This window comes from Petromyzon marinus, chromosome 18 (genome assembly GCF_048934315.1).
Source record: "Petromyzon marinus isolate PM22_M1 ecotype Great Lakes invasive population chromosome 18, UKy_Petmar_22M1.pri1.0, whole genome shotgun sequence".
NCBI classification, from domain to species: Eukaryota; Metazoa; Chordata; class Hyperoartia; order Petromyzontiformes; family Petromyzontidae; genus Petromyzon; species Petromyzon marinus.
Genome location: NC_133684.1, coordinates 12163850 through 12187507, shown reverse-complemented (window position 1 = coordinate 12187507; position 23658 = coordinate 12163850). Strand labels below are relative to the sequence as shown.

General features: G+C 43.4%; 1 protein-coding gene across 3 annotated transcripts in view; it reads right to left on the bottom strand.

Moving 5' to 3' along the window:
* Positions 1-3668: 3668 nt before the first annotated feature.
* Positions 3669-23658, bottom strand: part of LOC116943466 (polycystin family receptor for egg jelly-like) — a 68083-nt gene continuing 48093 nt past the window's right edge. For 2 of the 3 annotated variants that reach the window (XM_076067888.1, XM_076067889.1), the window contains 8 exons: positions 18053-18527; positions 15779-15899; positions 15038-15228; positions 13435-13603; positions 12861-13034; positions 12010-12204; positions 6513-6791; positions 3669-4980 (listed from right to left, as the gene is read on the bottom strand). In XM_076067888.1, coding sequence (XP_075924003.1) covers positions 4568-4980; positions 6513-6791; positions 12010-12204; positions 12861-13034; positions 13435-13603; positions 15038-15228; positions 15779-15899; positions 18053-18527 — 2017 coding nt within the window. In that variant the 3' untranslated portion in view covers positions 3669-4567. The remainder of the gene's footprint in view (positions 4981-6512; positions 6792-12009; positions 12205-12860; positions 13035-13434; positions 13604-15037; positions 15229-15778; positions 15900-18052; positions 18528-23658) is intronic. The other variant, XM_076067890.1, reaches the window with a different exon arrangement.

Below are 23658 nucleotides of genomic sequence, written 5' to 3'. Positions count from 1 at the left end.
GGAAGTTACTCAAAAATTTAGAATGACCCTACTAACAGCCTAATGATTAAAACCAACAAGATCATCACAAGCTCGACTTCCCTAATCGAAACAACCAAACGTCCCTCCCTAAACCCTCCGCTGCAAGACCTCCTAGATTCTATGGTCTTCCCAAGATCCATAAAGAACGTACCCCACTACGACCCATCATGTCCACGATCAACTCCCCTACCTACAAGCTGGCCCGTTTTCTGTCAGATACTCTACTTCCTTTCACTGGCAAGACCACCTTAGCAGTACTTAAGTCAACCCAATTGGTCTCTATGGTAAAAGACATTGTACTGTCCCCTGACGATATCCTCATCAGCTTTGATGTGGTCTCCCTGTTCACCAAGGTCCCAGTATACCTGATACCATTAAAATAATTGAGGATTTGGTCCAATATGGACTAGACCCCAATGTACCTGCGCTGGTTAGGCACTGCCTCACCAACACCGACTTTACTTGGAATGGCACCTTTTACAAGCAAAATGAGGGTACCCGCATGGGTTCCCCCTTGTCATCAGTGATAGCCAATGTTTTCATGGAGAAATTTGAATCAGAAGCCATCCAGACATCCACCCTCAGTCCTTCCCTGTGGAAGAGATATGTGGATGACACTTTGGTCATTTGGCCACATGGCCTCCCAGCTTTGAACCTTTCCCTCGACCACATCAATTCCAGACACCCTTCCATCAAATTCACCATGTAAGTGGAGAAAGATGGCAAGCTGCCATTCTTGGATGTTCTGTTTGAGAGGAGGTCTAATGGCTCGTTGGGACATTCTGTTAACAGAAAGCCCACCCACACAGATTCCTACTTAAAGCCAGATTTCCACCACCACCCAACTCAAAATAATTATCTCATCAAAACGTTATATCATAGGACTTATTGCATTTCGGACCAACACCACCTGAACAGTGAATTGAAATATGTACGGCTGGCCCTCAAGAGGAACGGATACTCTGACCGTACCATCCGCCAAGCTGTTTCTCCCACCATTCAGAAACAACCACTTGATACTCCGATCAAAAACATCACACTACCATACATAGCAGGCATTACTAAAAAGTCTTCTTTGGTTCTTTCGGTAAAGTCACGTAGAATGATAATAAAATAATAAATAAATAAAATAACACAATAATATTTTTTATTTTATCAATTTATTATTTTATTATCATTCTACTTGACTTTACAGAAAGAACCAAAGAAGATGAATCATTGCAGTCACGAAAGCTTTAAATCGAAATTACTAAAAAGATTTCCAAAATTCTAAACAAATCCAAGATCCAGGTACGGTTTAATACAGTACATAAAATACGTGATCTGATCCCATCCGTAAAGGATGTCATTCCTGACTTACAGTACCCCGGAGTTTACAAATTGAGTTGTACCTGCGGTGACTGCTATATCGGGGAGACAAAATGACATATCTCTGACCGAATTCGCGAGCACAATTCAGATTTAAAACATGGCAGAACGAATTCTTCTGCTGTAGCTGATCACTGTTACAGCGCTGTGAGTGATCATGAAATTGTTTTCTCTGATACCAAGGTACTCTGCAAACCTACAGGTTATTACTAGAGATTTGTCCACGAGGCCATTCAGATATACAAACACAGACACAACTTCAACTGAGAGGATGCTTTCAAATTAAGCAACCACTGGAAATATGTTTTAAATCAAGCCAAACGTTAGCTTTCGTGTTCAAAAATGGAGTGTGCTTGCACCCCACTGCCTCCTCCAACCCCCCTGCAGCATAACAAAATGGTTTGTCATAAACATTGTACAGCGCACCCCCCTCCCTCCGAACCCCCTGCGACAAGTGACGGCGAAAAATGGAGTGTGCTCGCACTCCACTGCCTCCTCCCAACCCCCCTGCAGCCGAACATTGTACAGCACACCACCCCCCTCTCTCCGAACCCCCTACGACAAGGGACGGCGAAAATGGAGTGTGCTCGCACCCACCCACGTTCTCCGCGGTGTTAATCCCTCATACTAACATGTTGAGATGTAAACTGCTGCTATCCCTCAAACATATGTAAACTGTTCTCCCCCCTCTTCCGTTCCCACACTAACATCATGCTAATCCCCCAGTTACATGCTAATTTATATGTAAACTTATTTTGTCAAGGCGCTCTCTTCCTCCCACAGCTTAAAAGACGCTGTCCATGCTTAGCAGTGTTCACTCAAGCGCTGTCTTCCGGACAGTCCTGCTTCTTCATCTGATGAAGGCTACTTGTGTTGTGGCCGAAACGTCGTGATTTAATTGTTTTTTCGACTTTTTATTTTATTCTACCTACGTGACTTTACCGAATAAAACCAAACATTAATCATGAGCATGTGACGTCACTCCACATGGGGAGCCGAGGCGCCTCCTCCCCCCTCCTCGGCATCAACTTACAACCCTCACTACAAAGGCAGAATCCTCATGTCACGCGATCTCCGTAACGCTATTGAGACATCAAAGTAAAAGGACGTCATGAACAAGGGATTATAACCTTAAAATAAAATAAGTCTGTCTCCGCGCCCTTACAAATTGCACACACATTAATGCAATGAATATCACGTCGCAGTCTGCTTTTCGCTTGCAAGTTTCAGATTTACTGCAATACACCCATCCTTAGATGGGAAAAAAGGGTAGTTATGAATCATACTGATCACGAAAGCCTATGTGTTAAACCCAAAAATAAATTAATTAATTACGATTTTGACTTCCGTTTATTCAGGATCCCGGGGTCCTGCCATAAGGTTAAATTATACATATTGTTAATATAATTTTATATAAAAAAGTGTACTATTAATTATATAAGTACATATTGTTTCCTTTAAGTATTGTCATGTCAGGAACTAGAAAGTTCATAGAGGCATTGGAGATGTTTTGGGCGGATGTTTGTTAAATGTTTTTCGATATCTGCATTGTTGTAACGTGGAGGGCGCGTCTGGTCATTATTGTAGATACGCAAATGCCCTAGGAAGAACACTTTGAAATAAAGTTTTGCGGTTCCACATACCTCTGGTGCTCAGCTGTTGTGGAGTCGCACACATCTCCGGAGGACAGAACACAACACGACGTACCTATTCATTGTCTCCGAACGTTATTATTTTTTATGTTTAGCTCACCTGTCCCCGTCGTTAGGATTCGTGGGAGGAGAGGGACGGGGCAGACCGGCTACAAATGTGTAGTATCATAAAAGATGTCGCTATAGAGTCAGTACCAGGTAAGGGATGTACTGTATGTGCGGGGCCCCCTCCTCGCACTCGGTGGGGGGGGGGCGTGGCCAAGGAGGAAGCCGGCCCACGCGGGAACGGATATAAGGCGGGACCCAGAGAGGAATCGTGGTTGTTCGTGGCTGGGAATCGTTGGTGATGTCCAAGCCTGGTCCTCGTCTCTGGTCTTCAAGTACATCGGCCAGGCAGCACGTGGCTGTCTGGTCCGATCGTAGTCTTCAACAAAAGCGTGTGGTTACCACCCAAGGTCATTCTGTTACGGTGCGCTGTTAGTGTTAAATACATGTGTTGCCTCGAGAGAAGGTGTGTGTCTCAATCGAACCTGCTACAAATGTAACCCATCTAACCCTGACTTTCAAGGTAGACTATGATGGCGCATGTCCATAAACGGCAAACAGTAGGACGGCAAGGAAATAATATACTTGTGTAAGGCCACATAATCGTATATTTTATTAAAGATGCACGGTTGGCTACATAGAGTGCAAAATAAGTTTGAAATACATGCATAAAAGAAACATGCAATTAAACTGTAATTCTATAATTTCCAGCGAGCAGAATAAGTATTATTATAAAATGTGTTTGTCTTAAGTTCAGGAGTAGATATAACTAGTCCACTGAATCGCAAGAACACACTTTTCCTATCAATCAAACATGCCTTCAAACATAAAGATGGGCAAGTCTCTATAAATAGTGTTGTGTGCTCTAAGGCAGGATCTAAATCTAAATAACCTGGCAATTTGATGCCATATTGCTTTTTTCAGTGCACCACATATGCAATATTACAAACACTATATGACAATTACCCAAATGATCATGCCAAATGTAACATGCATAGAGAGCCTTGTAGCATCGGTTTTTAACTCATCGGTTATCAACTTAAATGTAGAAAACACCAACAACAAGAACTAACGTGTGCCGGTTAAGGTGGTGGGGGATAATTGAGAAATTACATTAGTCAACATTACATGACTACATCAACACGTCAAGATTGATAATCAAAATAAATGACAATGTTTAACATGCTGTACAGATGACAATTCATGGGAATACGGTTCATTGCCTTGAAACAAGGCGTTCCCAAGACTTAATTGCAAGGGTTTACTGATGAGAATGTTTCATTGAATAACAAAAAACATGCTCAAAGGGGTTTAATTTGGATACAATATTTTAAACACAAGGTCACTGCTGGAGTTAGGATAAAAAAAATCGTATCAATGAGGAATATGGCATTTTCTCTCTTAGGAAAAGTTTCTCATTTCCACAATGTTTGTAAAGTACTGTACTGGAAATACATCACAGGTTTGCTAGGTGGACACCATTACTCTGAGAGTGTGGAAACATTTCTATTTTTTGGTGAGAATAGCAAGAGAAAGGCCATCAGCCTGAAGGAGAGGTATGCGAGTGTGGCGCATGCCCCTCCGCTACCCAGCGCCTCTCCCAGATGGGACATGCGCACGAACGCAGAGGTCACGGACTGGAAGGCGTGGGCCCAGGAGCGGGCGCCGTACAGGCCGTGCAGAGAGAGGCTGTAGGCGCACAACAGCACGACCAACAGCAGCAGTTTGCTCTTGAATCGCGTCTCAGAGCACAGCAGAGGCAGCGCTAGGCACCGCCTCGCTCCACGGTGGAGGAGCTGGAGAACCTTCAGGGACTCCACGAACACCAGCAGTGCCAGCACTGCCTTGAGACACTCGTCCAGCGAGGCCAGCTTGCCGAAGGTCACATTGCCACCTGGGAGATCACACATGAACGTTCAAATTTAAACAAATGTAATTGTACGGTGAAACCCCTGCTTGCCAGATTTTTTATTCAGCCGGAGCAGGGCAGTTTCAGTTTATTTTGGTATAGCCATGTGAGCCATTCGGCTCTTGAATCGGGTGCAACCACAACAAAAAAAAACACGAACAAGAAAAACATCTTAAAGTGACTATGTGACTGTGCAAACAGAAAATCCATGAAAAAAAACACGTAAACGGAGGCAAAGGCAGCGAGAGATAGAAACACGAAGGGAAGAGGCAGCAAGAGGTGTTTATTTTAGTACTATCAACATCTTAACAGCGATAGGCACAGCATGTTGTAACGGTACCGAGTCATTTGCCCAGTGCCCTGCCCCCCCTCGCCCGGCTGAGCCCGATGCACTCGGCTCGGCCTCATGCTGGCCCCGGCTAGTCTGGACCTGTTTTGATGGAATCATGAACGTGCCTGGTGTCCAGGTTATATGGCTTATAGGCAGGGATCAACAGTCTTTACGTGAATCATGGCGTTGTCCCAAACATGTTTTGTGGATCTCCATATGTATGCTGCTAGGTGTTGCTGTGATTCGAGATCACAAAAAAACATTTCGTTATCCTGGAGAAATGCAATGAACTATAAAGCTCTTTTTCATAGATGTCCAGTAGGGGTGGGTCAGAAAATTACAACAATCAGACATTTGCAACAACTCAAGGCCAGAAGGATAATAATTAACTTCCTAATCCTGGGTTACATCAGTCCATACTTCATGGTCAATAAAATGAGAATAACTTTGTGGAAGTCAACAAGCAGCACTTGGTCTCTAGGTTGATTTGCCCCCTAAGTATAGTGTGTGGAATTTAACTCATTGGCTTCGGGCTGAAAAGCACTTTTTAGATAATAAATGTGATTGTATATGCGACAATGAGGGATTATCTAATATTAAGTCTCGTGAAGTCTAAAGATATTTAGATTTCCCAAAAAATTGCAATTTGTTAAATATATATTGGGCTAGATTTCGATTTTTTGTTAATTGAATATATAACAGTCAATGTAGATCTAAATAACATTGATATTTTATATGAGAATCCTTTTTATGTCTTCTATTCAAGTATGATAATAGGTTTTTCCCTTTTTTCTGGCAACGGTGTTAGACCGTTGAGACGAGGCTCAAAAGAAAGATGTCTCTGGTGTGGACCAATCAGTTTGAAAGACAATGCATATATTATCAGACTATGTTTTTTGTTTGCATTCTGACCACAAGTATTGTGGCTAATGCAGATATGATTCCTTGTAAAAGGTTTCAGTTTAGTGTTTTAACATCTTAACACCTGTTTTGTTGCCAGAAAAAAGGGGAAATCCTATTATCATATTTTGGTACTGGCAAAGGTGGTCCCATGATCTATTCAAGTACTTTGGAATAATAAGTAGTTTTACCTTGTACATGAACTAGACAATTCTACCCTGAGGCCCGAGACAACCGTTCAATGTTAAGTTATACAGTATTTAGATAACATCTCCACTGTACATACCTTGAGTGTGTTTGAGAAGAGTCTCTTTGAGAGCCACATATGATTGGTAATAGATTGTGACCAAGGTTACCCTTAGGACAAAGCTGGTAATTTCCACAAAATGGATGGCATTGCTAAAGTAGGCCATTTTCTCTTTCTTAAATTTCAGAATTTCGTCACCCAAGAGAAGTAAGCTCAAGACCGAAATTGAGGTATAAGCAGCCATGGTAACCACAAACCAAATATTTTCACTCATATGTATAGAAAACACTGCGAGATGGCCTTGTGGTGTTGCAACACCTATAAACGAGACAGACAAAAAATAAATAATGCAATTAAAACGGGAAAAAAAACCTTTATTCAGAATATTCAGTTGGCATTTAATTGAGGTCATGAATAGATAAATGTATTAAACTGCTGATAGAAAGCGCAATAGGTTTATTTGAAGCACAGCTAGAGTGTGCATGCATACCCGGACAAATGCTTGCACCAGCTGCGCTTCAAAAGCACCTGCCACGCTTTAAAATATGTAATTTTGCATTGCAGTGCCTCGCAAATTTTAGGAGGAATTAGCAACACGATTCCAAAAATCCCCCAAAAATGTGCACGTTGTAGGAGTTTTTAACCACCTAAAATTTTCAAAAATCGTGTGAAAATTCTCGGATTCCTAGATATTTGTCCCCTGCAAATTGCGGGAGTTGCCTCGAACTGTACACCGTACATTTTAGGACTTGCGGAGTTTTAGCCTTTGTAATGTTAAGTTCTTTGGCACAGATATAAAAACCAGCTTTCTGTCAAACCTGGACCAGAGCATTTTTAACTGCCATTTTCAGACCACTTCTACTCAGGATATTGCAAATCTCGCAGAGTGATGATTTAGGCGTGTGCACTCCATCAGGTTTTAGCTTATGTGAATCTTAGGAATGCCCATGCCACATATCTAGAAATGAAGATGCAAACATAACTATATTGCATTGCATTGAGCAGTGCTATAGCATGGACGGTACAGTGTTGGGTGGCTGCCTCGAGTGGGACACCGTAGCAGAGTTGTAAACGAATCAAGCAGCGGCTGCTGGCAGCTACTTAAGGTGTTGTTGTGGTAGTACTTGTGGCGCATTAGCATGGGGCGGTGATGGCACCGAACGGCAGTTCTCTAAAACAACGGGTCCTCAGATTCGGCTGACCGTGACATCATGAATATAAATATAGCCATGACAATAGGCACGAATAAATGAATGTGAGCATGACAGTGGTCATGAGTAAATGGACATGGGCATGAAAATGGGTATAATCCAATCGGGGCCGGTAAATTATTTCCAATCAGAAGGAGGGAGAGGGAATTGAAGCAGGCAGACTTTGAGGTATTTTCTGCTGGCGATGAGGGAGGCTACACAGCTTGACCAATTAAGGAGTTGGTGCTGATACGACCCACATGCGTGATGCCTGATCGGCGCTCCACAACTGGGTATATTACCACTGCTCAGGGTGAATGGTGCACACATGAGTTCGGATGCCGCATTTTATTTTAGGGTAAATAAAAATCCACAAAAACATACTGAAGTTGTTTGTGTGTATTAATTGCTAAGGCATAGCTATCGCAAGAATATGCACTATTCAACTGCTATCATTAGTGGTTTAATACAGGAACGTAATTTGAAGTCTCCCTGTTCTGGGTCGGCGAATACGGGATGATTAATTGCTTGTGCAGCAAAGTGCCTGCTCACAATCGTGTGTTCCTGAGCGCGTTTGACTGTACAACGGCCTTATTTGATTACTACATATGCAGGGAGTTCTACATTATTGCGTAAACATGCCAAGCTGTGAATGGACTTGCAGATGTTAAAATTCCATGATTAATTGTGGGAGGCTGTTGAGTGGTAGTGCATGCCATTGTGTAGTATTTGTGCTGCGTGCAAGCATGCATGTGCGTGCTATTGCACTTAGTGGGGTAAATACACTTCCCATTGAAAACTCCCCCACTGAAGGATCATAACCTTATCGTGGTGGTCAGGTTTGCATGTTCCAATGACCCTCAGAGCTATATCACATGGAGTCTTGTACTCCTGGTAGGGTCTCCCTTGACAAAGAGGTCTGGGGGGAGGTTTCAGACCAATAACAGTCAAAAATAATTGCCCCTATGAATGGTTCAAAAATAAATAAAAAAATCAGAGAACCTCGCCCAGACACCACCCCTAGGCCTGGAGCCAGGCCTGGGGGGGTGTTCGCCGGCAAGCACCTGGTGGCTGGATGACCCACGTAATCCAGTTCGGCCAAGCCCAAAATGGCTGTGTAGCGCCGTTCTGTAGGCCCACCATCTGCAGGACCAAGGGTGAGGGGTGGCTACGATGCCAGTATGGCAGGGAGAGAGATGGTCTCAGATGGACTGGACTTTGGCAATGGACACTCCCTATTGGGATGTGGAATGTCATGTCACGGGGGGGGGGGGGGGGGGGTTCAAAAATAAAGGTGGAAAGGTACCGACTACGATATAATCGGTTTCACCACCACACACAGCATTGTCAGTAGAACCAAACTTCTCAATTGGAGGTAGTTTCCTATTCCGGAATAACCCCTGGTGATACTCACAAGCTCCTGGCTGGGTACTGTTCAGTTGAAGTTCGTCCCAGTGGATGAGAGGGTCGTCTCAATGAGACTTCTGGTCTCACAAAGGAAAATTCTGTTGTCTGTGCTTATGCACCAAACAGCTGTTCAGAGTATTTGGCCTTCTTGGAGATCTTGGTTGCAATGCTCAATAGAGTGCCGCCTACCGACTCCATAGTCTTACTGGGTGACTTCAATGCTCACGTGGGAAGCGATGGAGATACCTGGAGAGGCGTGATTGGGAGGAATAGCCCCCCTGATCTGAAGCCAAACGGTGAGATGTTATTGGAATTCTGCGCTAGTCACAGAATGTCAATAACAAACACCATGTTAAAACACGAGGATGTTCATAAGTGTACCTGGTACCAGAGCACCTTGGGCCGGAGGTCAATGATTAACATAGTTGTATCAGCGCACATAAGGCTGTATGTTCTGGACACTCGGGTGAAGAGAGGGGCCAAGCTGTCAACTGATCACCACCTGGTGGTAAGTTTGATCCGACGCTTGGAGCACTGACCATATAGATCTGGAAGTCCCAAACGAATAGTGCAGGTTTTCTGAAAACATCTGGCGGAAGACCCAGTGCAGAAATATTTCAACTTCTCCCTCCTGGAAAACTTCTCCTACACTTCAGGAGAGGTCATGGACATTGAGACTGAGTGGACGATGTTTAGGACCTCGATTGTTAATGCAGCTGCGAAAAGCTGTGGTCGGAAGGCAGTTGGTTCCTGTCATGGCAGCAACCCAAGACCCACTGGTGGACACTAGTGGTGAGGGAAGCTGTCAAGTTAAAGAAGGAGGATTTCCGAGCAATGCTTGGAAAAAGTTCTCCCGATTCTATGGAGAAGTACTGGCTTGCCAAGTGGGCGGCAGTGGTAGCAGTCGCTGAAGTGAAAGCCTGGGCATGGGAGGAGTTTTGAGAGGCAATGGACAGGCACTACTTGGAAGAGTAAAAAATGTTCTGGAAAACTATCCGATGCCTTAGGAGGGGTCGACGGGATGTGGCCCAGGCTGTTCTCTGTAAGGATGGCGTAACATTGAACTCAACGAAGGAGATAGTAAAAAGGTGGAAGCAACACGTTGATGAGCTCCTCAACCTGGTGGACATGCCCCCTCTCAAGAGGCAGCCCTGGAAACAGCTTGGGGGGAGGGGGGGCGGTCAAGTCCATGATGACTGCTGAAGTTGCTGCGGAAGTTGAGGGTATTCATAGCGCCAAAGCTGCTGGGGTGGACAATATTCGCCCAGAATTGTTGAAAGTGCTGGACAGTGTTGGAGTGTCGTGGATAACATACCTCTTCAATGTTGCATGGAAGGCGCGTACAATACCTCTGGATTGGCAAATAGGTCCTGGTTCCCATTTTTAAGAAAGCAGACCAGAGGCTGTGCTCCAACTCCTGAGAGATCACACTCCTCAGCGTCCCAGGTAAAGCCTATGTCAGAGTGCTGGGGAGGAAGCTCCGCCCGGTGGTTGACCCTCAGATTCAGGAGGAACAATGCGGATTGTGTCATGGTCATGGAACAATGGACCAGCTCTTTTCCCTCTCACAGATATTTCAAGGGTCATGGGAGTATGCTTCTCTGGTCTACCTCTGCTTTGTAGACTTGGAGAAGGCATATGACTGTGTTTCCCACAATGTCTTATGGGAGGTGCTGCGGGAGTATGATGTACCGTTGCCGCTTTTGTGCGCTGGTCCGGTCCCTCTATTCCCGGAGTGAGAGCTGTCTGTGGTGTTAAATCACAGTCATTCACTGTGGGTATTGGACTCCACCAAGGGTGCGTCTTGTCTCCACTCCTGTTTGTGTTTTCATGGACAGGATATTAAGGTGCAGCCAATATATGGATAGTATCTAGTATGGGGGCATGGAGGTTGCATAATTGCTTTTTGCATATGACATTGTCCTCTTTGCCTCATCAATCTGTGAACTCCAGCGTGCACTTGAATGGTTTGATGCCGAGTATGAAGTAGCTGGGATGAGGATCAGCACCTCCAAATCTGAGGTCATGGTTCACTCCCCGGAGATGGTGGATTGTGCTCTACAGGTGAGGGGGGAACAGCTACCCTTAGTGGAGGAGTTTAAGTATCTCGGGGTCTCTTTCACGAGTGAAGGTAAGTGGGAGCGGAAGATTGGCCGGTGGATCCTTGTGGCATCCGCAGTGTTGCGGGCGCTGTACCATTCCGTGATAGTGAAGCGGGAGCTGAGTTCTCAAACAAAGCTCTTGGTTTACAGCTTGATCTACGTTCCCACGCTCACCTATGGTCATGATGAGATCGCGGGTACAAGAGCCGAAATGAGGTTTCTCCAAAGGGTTGCCAGGCTCACTCTCCATGATCAGATGAGCTTGGTAATCTGGGAGAGCCTCAGAGTCAAGCCACTGCTCCTCAGGATCGCGAGGAGCCAGTTGAGGTGGTTCAGGCACCTGGTATGGATGCCCCCTGGTTGAATTCCCCTGGAACTCTACGAGGCATGTCCAACTGGACGAAGATGTCGGGGCCGGCTCACGACACGCTGGTGGGACTATGTCGCTCGGCTGACCTGGAAACGCCTGGTAATTCCCCAGGAAGAGCTAGAGTCTGTCATCAGGGAAAGGGAGGTTTGGACCGCCGAACTCAACATGATGCCACCGCGACCTTCACTCGGACAGGTGAATGAGAAAAAAACGAATGGAACGTTTGAAAACTAATTTCTTTCAAGCAGCTTTTTGGGTTCAGTTTGTTGTCCTTTTAGTAGTGGCGTACACCATTGCCCACTGTCGGGTGGATGCAACAAAAAGGGGAGTTTCATGCCTATAAGGTGGAACTAAATGTTCCCATCTCTTGCTTGCATTAACTGAGTTGTGACAGGTCCCAAAGTGTCTAGCTACAGCTCTTCATATATATTATACAGTACTCTCCTCAATTAATGCCGCACACTCACCAGATGGAGAGAAACCCAGAAGCAGATTTATATGGCAAAGCAGATTTGTGTTTGCGTTGAACACCGTTAGCTCTGTAGTGAGTGCCGCCGTGCGGGAGTCTAGCCAGGAGTTTTCCTTCAGGTACGTAAGAGTGTCGGTGGCGTTTGCTGCATCATTTATCAAGTCCACCAAGTAACCGTCACTCCCGAGTGAATCTGCAAAGAAACACCAAGCATTATCGCCACAGAGGAAAGCAATTTGAAAGCCCATTCTCCAGGTCGAGAATCTCATGGTATATCAATGCTTTGGAGCGTTTTACTGTGGGCATAAACGCAATCCCAAGTCCCCTTATATTTCACAAACATTTAAAAACAATTGTGCTCTATACACATTTTGTTTTCACTGAGTAGACCATTTATAACGTACAATATTAGAAATCCATGCTTTTTTCCAATTAGTATAACTTGCTTTCAAATAAAATGATATAAATTAGTTTAACATGTAGACTTTTGTGACCAATATCCATAATAAAGGTTATTTGGGTTAGATCTCGAAAATATAAATACGTAGTTAATTTAGACCGAAACAACAGGACTTCACAATTATGGTTATCGTCTGATGCAGCTGGTTGTCATCACCAGCGAAACAAACTCGAATTGTAAATGTGGTATTACTCTCCAACACACTGGTGTGCTGAAGTAGTAACTAATTGGCATGTGTTGTTTACGTGACAAACCTTACTAATTGGCTTTGTCAGGTAGTGGCGAGTCTAACGACACATTATACTTATGTGATCTAACCCAAAAAAAATATTTATTATCAACATTTAAAATAATTACCTTTGAAATAAACTGTAGCAACAGAATCTTACCGAAGTTAGTTAGGGTGCTCTCTCCTTCCAGATTCTGGTAAATCCAGTATTTGTCTTTCTCATCATCTATTATGTTTGATGTTACCCAGGCCTTCGTATAGTTACTAGTATCCCTTTCTGGTGGAAAGTATTCGACATCTTCCAACATTTTCACATAATTCATCTCACTTGGTGCTGTCATTAATATAGACACAACGTGAATTTATACTTCATTAAAGAAAAAATATGCAGCAGTTAAGGTAAATTAAGTCGAGAATAACATTGAACATGCATTTCAAAGAGCATGTCCCTGAGTGTTACTGTAAGCTTTTTCCTCAGAAACTTGGTAGACATTGTAAAATGCAATACAACTCAAATTAAAATGTATTTTTAACACTTGATTATTTTTTTTCTATTCAGAAAATAATCTCAATTAACTGTATATGTATAGTTTGTGAAACAAATATTGTTTAACCATTTGATTTATACCACTATGTAAAGTAACATTGCGTATCATAGCACGTGTTTTTTAATGGAAAAAAATGTAAAACAACATACAATTTATTCTGGAATAGTGAAATGCAAAAGTGTTTACCTTTTGTGTATCTCTTCTGTCTCAACTGAACCAGCCCAATTAAAACAATTTCAAAGGACTTTGTCTTGTAGAGATAATTGTTTTCGGCAACTGTTCTGGAATTGGTTTGAATCATGTATGGTAAGACTGACTTAGACACCCAGTCCCAATAGTCTGGGATATCAGCAACCTGGAGGGAGAAAATTATATCTGAGAATATTTAGTCCCACTAAAATAGAACATGATTTAATTAATTAACTTTGGCAAAAGGGGCTTTTCTCTAAGTGGATAGTTATTTTTGCACTTTTAACTAAAATATTGCATTGAAACAATCTGTGGGTATTCGAACAAAGTAGATGAAAAGTAACAGTAAAACACCAGCGAAACTGCAAAACCTTGAGTTCATATAGTACTTCTGGAAATATAATAATGCTTGATATAGTACTTGTTTTTTATTTTTAATATGGCTTTGGTTTGACGTCTGTGACAGAATTTGAGCATGCATATGTGAGTGTTTTGTGATCTCCAAGTGAATGGTGCTTTAGAAGTGTGAATTAGTATTGTTATCGATGTAAATTAAACCAAACTATTTGATTTATCAGGTAAAGCCCACTGAGCTATTAGCTCTTTTTCAGAAGCTACCTGGCCACAAATTATAGCTCAACGAAGTGGATTATCGTGTGGAAATTTATATCACCCAAATAATCTAAACGCTTGTTTCTAATCATCACATCACATCTCCGAAGCGAATCAGGCTCAGGCCTAGGCCGTACATGATGGGCGACCACTGCAAAGCAACAGGGTTGTCATAGCTCTATGGGTCTCTGGTGGGCAGCAGAGGGAAGTGTGAGAACATAGTTTTACTGTACTTGTATACCACCGTGTCTATGCTCCCTGATTTCACCAACCTGCACTTAACACAGTGGTGAATTAGGATCAATAACAACCATGCCCTGAATATATGTAGAACTTCTTTCACACCATACGTAGCCAACCGTGCCAATCGGAGATGCAGGAGGACAACAAACAGAAAACGCAATTCTAAAGATATGAGTTTTCAATCTTTTATCAATCCAAAGCCCTCATCCAGCATAAGATTTCTAAAAGAGCTGCACATGCTCATTAACACGTTCGTTTAATATTTTGGAGCTCGCATTTATAATCTTCATTATGTAGATTTAACTTCTTTCGCACCATACGTAGCCAACCATTAAGTAATAGAATGTATACACGTTGTATTTAATGCGCTGTATACGTATATCTTTACCTCTGCAATAATGTTTACTTCTGTATAAAGTGAAGTAAAATGTGTTATAAATTTCGATTTAAAGCTTTCGTGACTGCAAGGATTCATCTTCTTTGGTTCTTTCGGTAAAGTCACGTAGAATAATCACCTGATGAAGGCCGCTTGTGTTGTGGCCGAAACGTCGTGAGAATATTATTGTGTTATTTTATTTTATCAATTTATTATTTTATTCTCATTCTACGTGACTTTACCGAAAGAACCAAAGAAGGTGTTATAAATTGTCAACGGATGTAAATATTGTTGTTATATTGACAACTTAAAACAAGTATCGACTGTATATGCTGCACTCTTAAATAGCGGAAAATGGATTGCACTTACGGTTTCAAATTTTCTTGTAATGAATGTTTTCTCTGTATTCGTTTTAAAATGAATCGCCGAACCATTCACATGTGTGTATGCTACAAAGAACAGCGGCACCAGGTAAAGGACACTAAAAAGTATCTTTAGGCGCAGTAACTTTTGTAAAGTCCGTCCGAAAATGAGGCATTTTGCCTTTGCAAAAGATGGCTCTATTGGAAGAAATACAATTATATGCATTGACAATTAAACCGACATTATTTTTTACCATTTTGTTATGAACAAAAATGTATTAAATTTTACCTCCCCAGATAATTGTTTTAATTTACCTAACCTAAAATAAAATTATAGGAAGAGCATTAAGCATTCCCTCTCATTAAACCTCTTTCCGTTCCTCTCTCAAAACTTACCTCTTCTCTATTGCCCATTCTCTTCCCTCCTCCCCTCACCCCTCCACTCCTGCCCGTCCCTCTCCTACCTCCCCCCCACATGATCCCTAAGTACCCCTCTATGGCAGCCACTTATTCATCACGCCTTGCACACCCCTGCTATCTAAATCATTCTGTTCAGTCACCGTTGTTTTTACTATGTTAAGTGCATTGAGTGAAGGCACTCTTATAAATATAAAATAAGCATGTGTTCGAAGGTAATTCGGCATTTATTACAACATTCATGATTTCATGGTACTTTTTTTGTACGATATTAATATTGGAAGTTCCACCAGAAAGCAAAATTCTGTATAACATCGAAGTATTAACCTACCTTGCAGTTGGCTTGGGTGCAGAGTACTGTGAACCTCTACGTACGGTTTTATTATCTCTCGGTTGTGAAAATGTTTTGCCTTTTTCCACAGTAAATACTTGCCAAATGCAGAGACAATGTTCTGCAAAAATAATTGTTCCAGTATTTAAAAATACAACTATAAATTAGGTAATACTCTGATAACATCAACATAACAATATCTATTTTAGACCTTTGTCAATCCATTGCTAAAGGCCCCTTGCCATGTCAGTAATTGAGGATGACAATATTTAAATTGTCATTAAGAAATATATACATACTTGATAATTTATCAGTGAATTATTTAATTAGCACATACACAAGCAGCCAGTCTCTGTCTCTGAAAGAAATGAATGTGAATTATGACTGGGAATACTGAATGTCATTGCAATACCTATCCTCTGACACTGTAACGTCTTTTCCACCGTGAAGCCTAGCCTTGACCTTCTAGTAATGGCTAGTCCATTTTATAACAGGAAAATTAAATGATGTCATGAGACATGGCACAATTTCCACTCCCAGCCCCTGATGTAGGATTAGCTTCTATTTGTAGAGCAGATGGGCACCTGCGCATTGCTCACAGAATATTGTGCTTAAAACGTGCTCGTGAATGATGTAAAAAGGGTTTTATGGAATTACTGCTGCAAGCCACACACTTTTATTCACGACATCAGATTTGATTATGGGCTCACAATAATACATTTTCTACTTTTGAATGCAAATAAAGTGTGTGCATTGAATTTTTTGTTTTTACCTATTTCTTTGCGTGAAACCTATATTAACTATTTAATTTTACCAGGTAAGGCTGACTTGAGCTATATAGCTCTTTTTCAGAAGCGACCTGGCCACAAATGATAGCCCAAGGAAGTGGCTTATAATACAGACATTTGTATCAGGCTAATACTCAAAGCACATGTTTCTAAACGTGGAGGGAAAAACTGAAGGATCTGGAGAATAATCCACACCAGCACGAGAGGAGAGACACATACTCCAAATACACAGGCGTTAGGGTCAGGATCGAGCTCACGCCCTCCTCTATATCAGGCGAGGTAGTTAATAGCTCACCACCGCGAGACGTTAACTGTGCAGAACAGCATCACGATTACCCTCAACGCCTATGAACAAATCACCTGGACTTGGAATGCGCCCGATCTGGTTGGACCTCGAAAGCCAAGCAGATCTGAGCTTGGGCAGTGCCTGAATGGGCACCCCCAAGCACAAACAGGCTGTCATAGGGCTGTGGGGCCACGTTGTGTTTATATCCAGTTGTACTATACGTCTATGCTGGCCGCCTTTATTAATCTGCACTGACTACCCAGGGTGAAGTATAGTCAAACGGCCTCCACAACCAGCACGGCGTGAGGAGGCCCTCATCCAGCAGTACATTGACAAAACGTGTCTATGCTCAGACGGGCATTGTGCGGCGCTCATCTCCACCAGTGGAAATTGCATATTCCCGTGACAGGGACCATCTTTAACAATCACTGACGACTTCACACAAAGTGGTACCTATTTTATGACTGCAGAGATGACAATGATGGCTTGCCTATGTCAGTATTATTATAATTGTTGTTCTCGCGCTAAGGAAGCGAGAACCACAGCGGCCGCTCCGGCGCCATGGCGAGCGGTGATATAAGCCCCTTTTATTGGTCATACGTTCCCCAACAACAGCCGCTCTGATTGGACAACAAGTTTCCTCGCGTAGCTGGTCGCGACCATTCGTGATTTTATATGGGGGGGGGGCGTGTATGAGTATTAATTATTAAAATGTACTTAAAAACACAAATAGGCCCAGGATTGCCAGGACCTGAATCGTTTTTTTTCAATGAAATCTTGAACTGTCACGCGAGACGAGTCTGTGTAGAAAATTCCAGCTCATTAAGCTTCATAGATATGAAGATATTAAGCGTCAAAGATTTGAAAAACTATAAACAGACAACAGGGCAAGTTCAATACAATTGTGTAGTAATAATAATTTTAAAAACACTCCATGAATCAGACCCAAATGATCTGCTTTTATCCAGTTCCTAGCTCGGGTTCATCCATTTCCTTACCTGAAATGTATACTTTTGATTTACTCCATAAGAATTGATTTGCTGTTCGTAGAAATAATTAATATATAAACAATTCTCCAGGTTTTAACAATTCCAATCATCTGTTTTACCGTTTGTATACATACTGTGTTGTAAAACATCTAATGTTTGTACTCTACAGCAGTTTTAATTCATATGTACTGATGTCTTTATAAGCTTTTACCTTCATGGGTTGAATCAATATTACAGATATTATGAAGGATGAGAGGAATCGAATGAGCCAGCGATTTGCCTTCTCTGGGCCCCACTCCATGCTGTAGAGGATCGTGAAAAAGCCAGAGCTCAGGACAGCGAGAACCACGAGGCACCAAGCTACACATCTGCAGCTACCGGGCCAAGGGCCCCTCCAGGAGCTCTTCTGGCCTGGAGGCCGCTCACTCTCCGAGCGGCTGTTGCGGAATATGAGCACGACCACGAGGCTGACGGGCACCTCCACCAGGCTGCTGAGGAGGCTGATGAGGACGTCGGTGAGAGACAGCGGCCCCACCGCAACCCCACCTCCCGCCTCGCTGGCTGCCTGCTTCTTGCCGAACCACATGGCATTGGCGATCATCATGAGGAAGAGGAGTGTGATGCAGCAGGAGATGCGATGCACGCGGGAGAAGTTGGTCTTGAATGGGCGGATGAAAACAGAAAACCTTGGGAGGGAATTGGAGAGGTTCAATGGAAAACTTCTACATTTCACTTGATCGTGATAATGCCCTGCCATTGCTCTTATGTTTTATTTCAATTGTATAAATATTTACCACATCAAGGGGCCAGGATTGTTTTTATTATCATAAAGAGACTATTTCACCTGTAAGACAGTTCTGCAAAGAGTATTCAAGACGATATGTGTGAAGGCAAGTCTCAGTGGCAGTAGGATAGACGTCAGCATAGTTCAACGTAGGGAGCAGAAACTGGGCAATCGCTTTCAGAATAGTTTTTTTCAGAATAAAAATCTGTATATATACTGGGGTGATCTGATGAACTATGAAGCTCTTTTTCACAGATCTGCAGTCCGGGCGGGTCAGAAGATTATAACAAACAATACAAAAGACAATAGGAGTGCAAAGTGTAGGAAATGTAAGCAAAGCACTAAAAATAAAAATAAACAATTTTTATTAATAATAAACTATTTTTATTTGATTAGGTAAAGCCCAATGAGCTATTAGATTATTTTTCAGAAGCGACCTGGCCACATGATAGATCAAAGAAGCGGCTTAACATGTGGATATTTATGGCAGCTAAATCTTACCTATATAAGTAACTAGCGGGAAGTCCCCGGCGTTGCCCGGGCGAAAAATATATTTCAAAACTTTTCTTAAAAACCTTTCATATACATACATAGATACTAAGGTATTGTGAAAGCCCAGTTGGGCCGTTTGTCCATTTCTCCACTAACAAAATTGTAAGAGGCTTGCATAAGTCCAAAGAGATATAGAAGGTGGGGGTAAATGGTTGATCTAAAAGGTTACCGAAAATTGTCGACTCCCCCCTCAAAAAATATATTTACCCCCGCGTAGTTATATATACCTACACACCCTACATACAACAGAGTAAGGAGTATCTATTGACTCTGTAGTTGCATCTACTGACTGTACAGTAGTATCTACTGAGCCAGTAGTAGCTACTGACGGTATAGTAGTATTTAGTGACAGTAGTAACTAAAGACCATAATAGTATCTACTAGCCCTACAGTACTATCTACTGATTATAGTAGTAACTACTGACCGTAGTAGTATGGACTGGCCCTACAGTCGTATCTACCGACTATATAGTAGGGACAACTAACTCTATAGTAGTATCTGCTGACTGTAGCAGTATTTACTGACTGTTTTAGAATCTACTAAGTCTATATAGCAGTATCTACCAACTCGATAGCAGTATCTACTATCACTACAGCAGCACATACCGACTGTGGTGGTACCTGCTATCACTACAGCAGTGCATACCGGCTGTGGTGGCACCTGCTATCACCACAGTAGTGCATACCGACTGTGGTGGTACCTGCTATGATTACAGCAGTGCATACCCACTGTGGTGGTACCTGCTTTCACTACAGCAGTGCATGCTGACTGTGGTGGTATCCTGCTATAACTACAGCAGTGCATAATGACTGTGGTAGTACCTGCTTTCGCCACAACAGTGCATACCAACTGCGGTGGTACCTGCTTTCACTACAGCAATGCATACTGACTGTGGTGGTATCCTGCTATGACTGTAGCAGTGCATACCGACTGTGATGTTACCTGCTATCACTACAGCAGTGCATACCGACTGTGGTGGCATCTGCTTTCACTATAGCAGTGCATACCGACTGTGGTGGAACCTGCTTTCACTACAGCAGTGCATAATGACTGTGGTGGTACCTGCTTTCGCCACAACAGTGCATACCGACTGTGGTGGAATCTGCTTTAACAATAACAGTGCATACCGACTGTGGTGGAACCTGCTTTCACTACAGCAGTGCATTCTGACTGTGGTGATCCCTGCTATCACTACAGTAGTGCATACCAGCTGTGGTGGAACCTGCTATCACCACAGCAGTGTACAGCGACTGTGGTGGTACCTGATGTCACTACAGCAGTGCATACCGACTGTGGTGGTACCTGCTATCACTACAGCAGTGCACACCGGCTGTGGTGGTACCTGCTTTCACTACAGCAGTGCATACCGACTGTGGTGGTACCTGCTATGACTACATCAGTGCATACCGACTGTGGTGGCACCTGCTTTTATTACAGCAGTGCATACCGACTGTGGTGGAACCTGGTTTCACTACAGCAGTGCATACCATTTGTGGTGGTACCTGCTTCAACTACACCATTGCATACCGACTGTGGTGGATCCTTCTATCACTACAGCAGTGTATGTCGACTTTGCTGGTACCTGCTTTCCCTACAGCAGTGCATAATGACTGTGGTGGTACCTGCTTTCACTACAGCAGTGCATACCGACTGTGGTGGAAGCTTGTTTCACTACAGCAGTGCATACCGACTGTGGTGGAACCTGCTATAATTACAGCAGTGTATACTGACTGTGCTAGTACCTGCTTTAACTACAGCATTGCATACCGACTGTGGTGGATCCTGCTTTCACTACATCAGTGTATACCGACTGTGATGTTACCTGCTATCACTACAGCAGTGCATACCGACTGTGGTGGCATCTGCTTTCACTATAGGAGTGCATACCGACTGTGGTGGAACCTGCTTTCACTACAGCAGTGCATTCCGACTGTGGTGGTCCCTGCTATCACTACAGCAGTGCATACCGACTGTGGTGGAATCTGCTTTCACTATAGCAGAGCATACTGAATGTGGTGGAACCTGCTTTCACTACAGCAGTGCATTCCGACTGTGGTGATCCCTGCTATCACTACAGCAGTGCATACCAGCTGTGGTGGAACCTGCTATCACCACAGCAGTGTACAGCGACTGTGGTGGTACCTGATGTCACAACAGCAGTGCATACCGACTGTGGTGGTACCTGCTATGACTACATCAGTGCATACCGACTGTGGTGGTACCTGCTTTTACTACAGCAGTGCATACCGACTGTGGTGGAACCTGGTTTCACTACAGCAGTGCATACCGATTGTGGTGGTACCTGCTTCAACTACAGCATTGCATACCGACTGGTGGATCCTTCTATCACTACAGCAGTGCATTTCGACTTTGCTGGTACCTGCTTTCAATACAGCAGTGCATAATGACTGTGGTGGAAGCTTGTTTCACTACAGCAGTGCATACCGACTGTGGTGGAACCTGGTTTCACTACAGCAGTGCATACCGGCTGTGGTGGAACCTGCTTTCACTACAGCAGTGCATACCGACTGTGGTGGAATCTGGTTTCACTACAGCAGTGCATACCGACTGTGGTGGAAGCTGCTTTCACTACAGCAGTGCATACCGACTGTGGTGGAACCTGGTTTCACTACAGCAGTGCATACCGGCTGTGGTGGAACCTGCTTTCACTACAGCAGTGCATACCGACTGTGGTGGAACCTGGTTTCACTACAGCAGTGCATTCCGACTGTGGTGGAACCTGGTTTCACTACAGCAGTGCATACCGACTGGTGGTACCTGCTATCCCTACATCAGTGCATACCGACTGTGGCGGTACCTGCTATCACTACAGCAGTCCATACCGACTGTGGCGGTACCTGCTTTCACCACAACAGTGCATACCGACTGTGGCGGTACCTGATTTCACCACAGCAGTGCATACCGACTGTGGCGGTACCTGCATTCACCACAGCAATGCATACCGACTGTGGCCGTACCTGCTATCACCACACCATCCTTCCTGCCGTTTGGCTGTTATCTCAGACTCTCTGAGTTGCATTGGCCTGTTGGATGCCTTTGCATTAACGGGCTGGTGTCTCACTAACATGGTCACTTCTGCTCCCTTAGCCTCGATGTATCGATGGTTATTATTGTTTTATGGGATGTGTGTCTCACTGGCATGGCCACTATTGCGGTAGTTCTCTTGTGTTGACGCGCTTGCCTCTCACAGCGCAGGCCTGGCTACACCTTGTGCTATACATAGACTTGACATTAACTTGCTAATCTCCCCAATCTCTCTCCCTAACCTCTCCCATTAACATAGTGGTAATCTCCCATTAACACTGCTGCTGTGCGCATGTGCGGCAACAGTGCTCTCATGCATTAACGGAAGCTCATTTACTTTGACATGCTAATCTCTCTCCCTAATCTCACGCATTAAAACAACTGATGTGCTTGCATGCGGGGATGGGACTCCAGTCCAGCTTGGACCTCGTTTTCTTGCCCTTGAGCTACACCCCCTTTAAACATATAAACCCCTTGTTGTAGCAGCTCTCTTGCTGTGTTCTACCTAGTTCCGCAGTTCAACTGCTGGGTTGTGTTTCGCCTGATGACGATCGCTTGTGTTGCGAACGAAACGTCGTGATATATTATTTTATAATAAAGGTTTTTGGGTTAGATCGCATTATTTATAAATGTGTCGTAACCCTCCACCACCTGACACGGCCAAACAGTAAAAAATGTGTCACGTTTACAAGGGACAAATAGTTCACTACTTTAGCCCACCGGTGTGTTGAAGAGTGAAGCAACATCATTTAAAATTTGAGTACGACGTTTCGCTGGTAATTACATCCAGCATCATTGGGCAATTTGCCAGAATGGTAAACCCCTCACTTGCTCCCGGTCTTAAATAGAGCAGCAGGGTGACGTCATCATTTAACGCATTCAGGTGCAGTGAGAAAAGTATCCTCCCCATAGAGGTTAGTCAGTTTAACACGTAGGCTTTCGCGGCCAATATTATTCATAATAAAGGTTTTTGGGTTAGATCGCGTTATTTATAAATGTGTCGTAACCCTCCACCACCCTACCTAAGTGACTTTACTGAAAGAACCAAAGAGTACTATAGAGTTGGTAGATACTACCGTAGAGTCAGTAGATACTACTATAGTCAGAGTCCATTACAGTCAGTATATGCTGCTGCAGAGTCAGTAGTAATGACTATAGAGTCAGTAGATACTGCTCTAGAGTCAGCAGATACTACTATAGAGTTAGTAGTTACTACTATAGAGTCAGTAGTTACTACTATAGAGTCAGTAGATACTACTATAGAGTAAATATATACTATTATAGAGTCAGTAGATACTACTGTAGAGCCAGATACTACTGTAGAGTCAGATACTACTATAGAGTCACTAGATTCTACTCACTATTGTATATAGAGTGTTTAGGTATATATGCCTACGCGGGGGTAAAAATATTTTTTGAGGGAGGGGGTCGACAA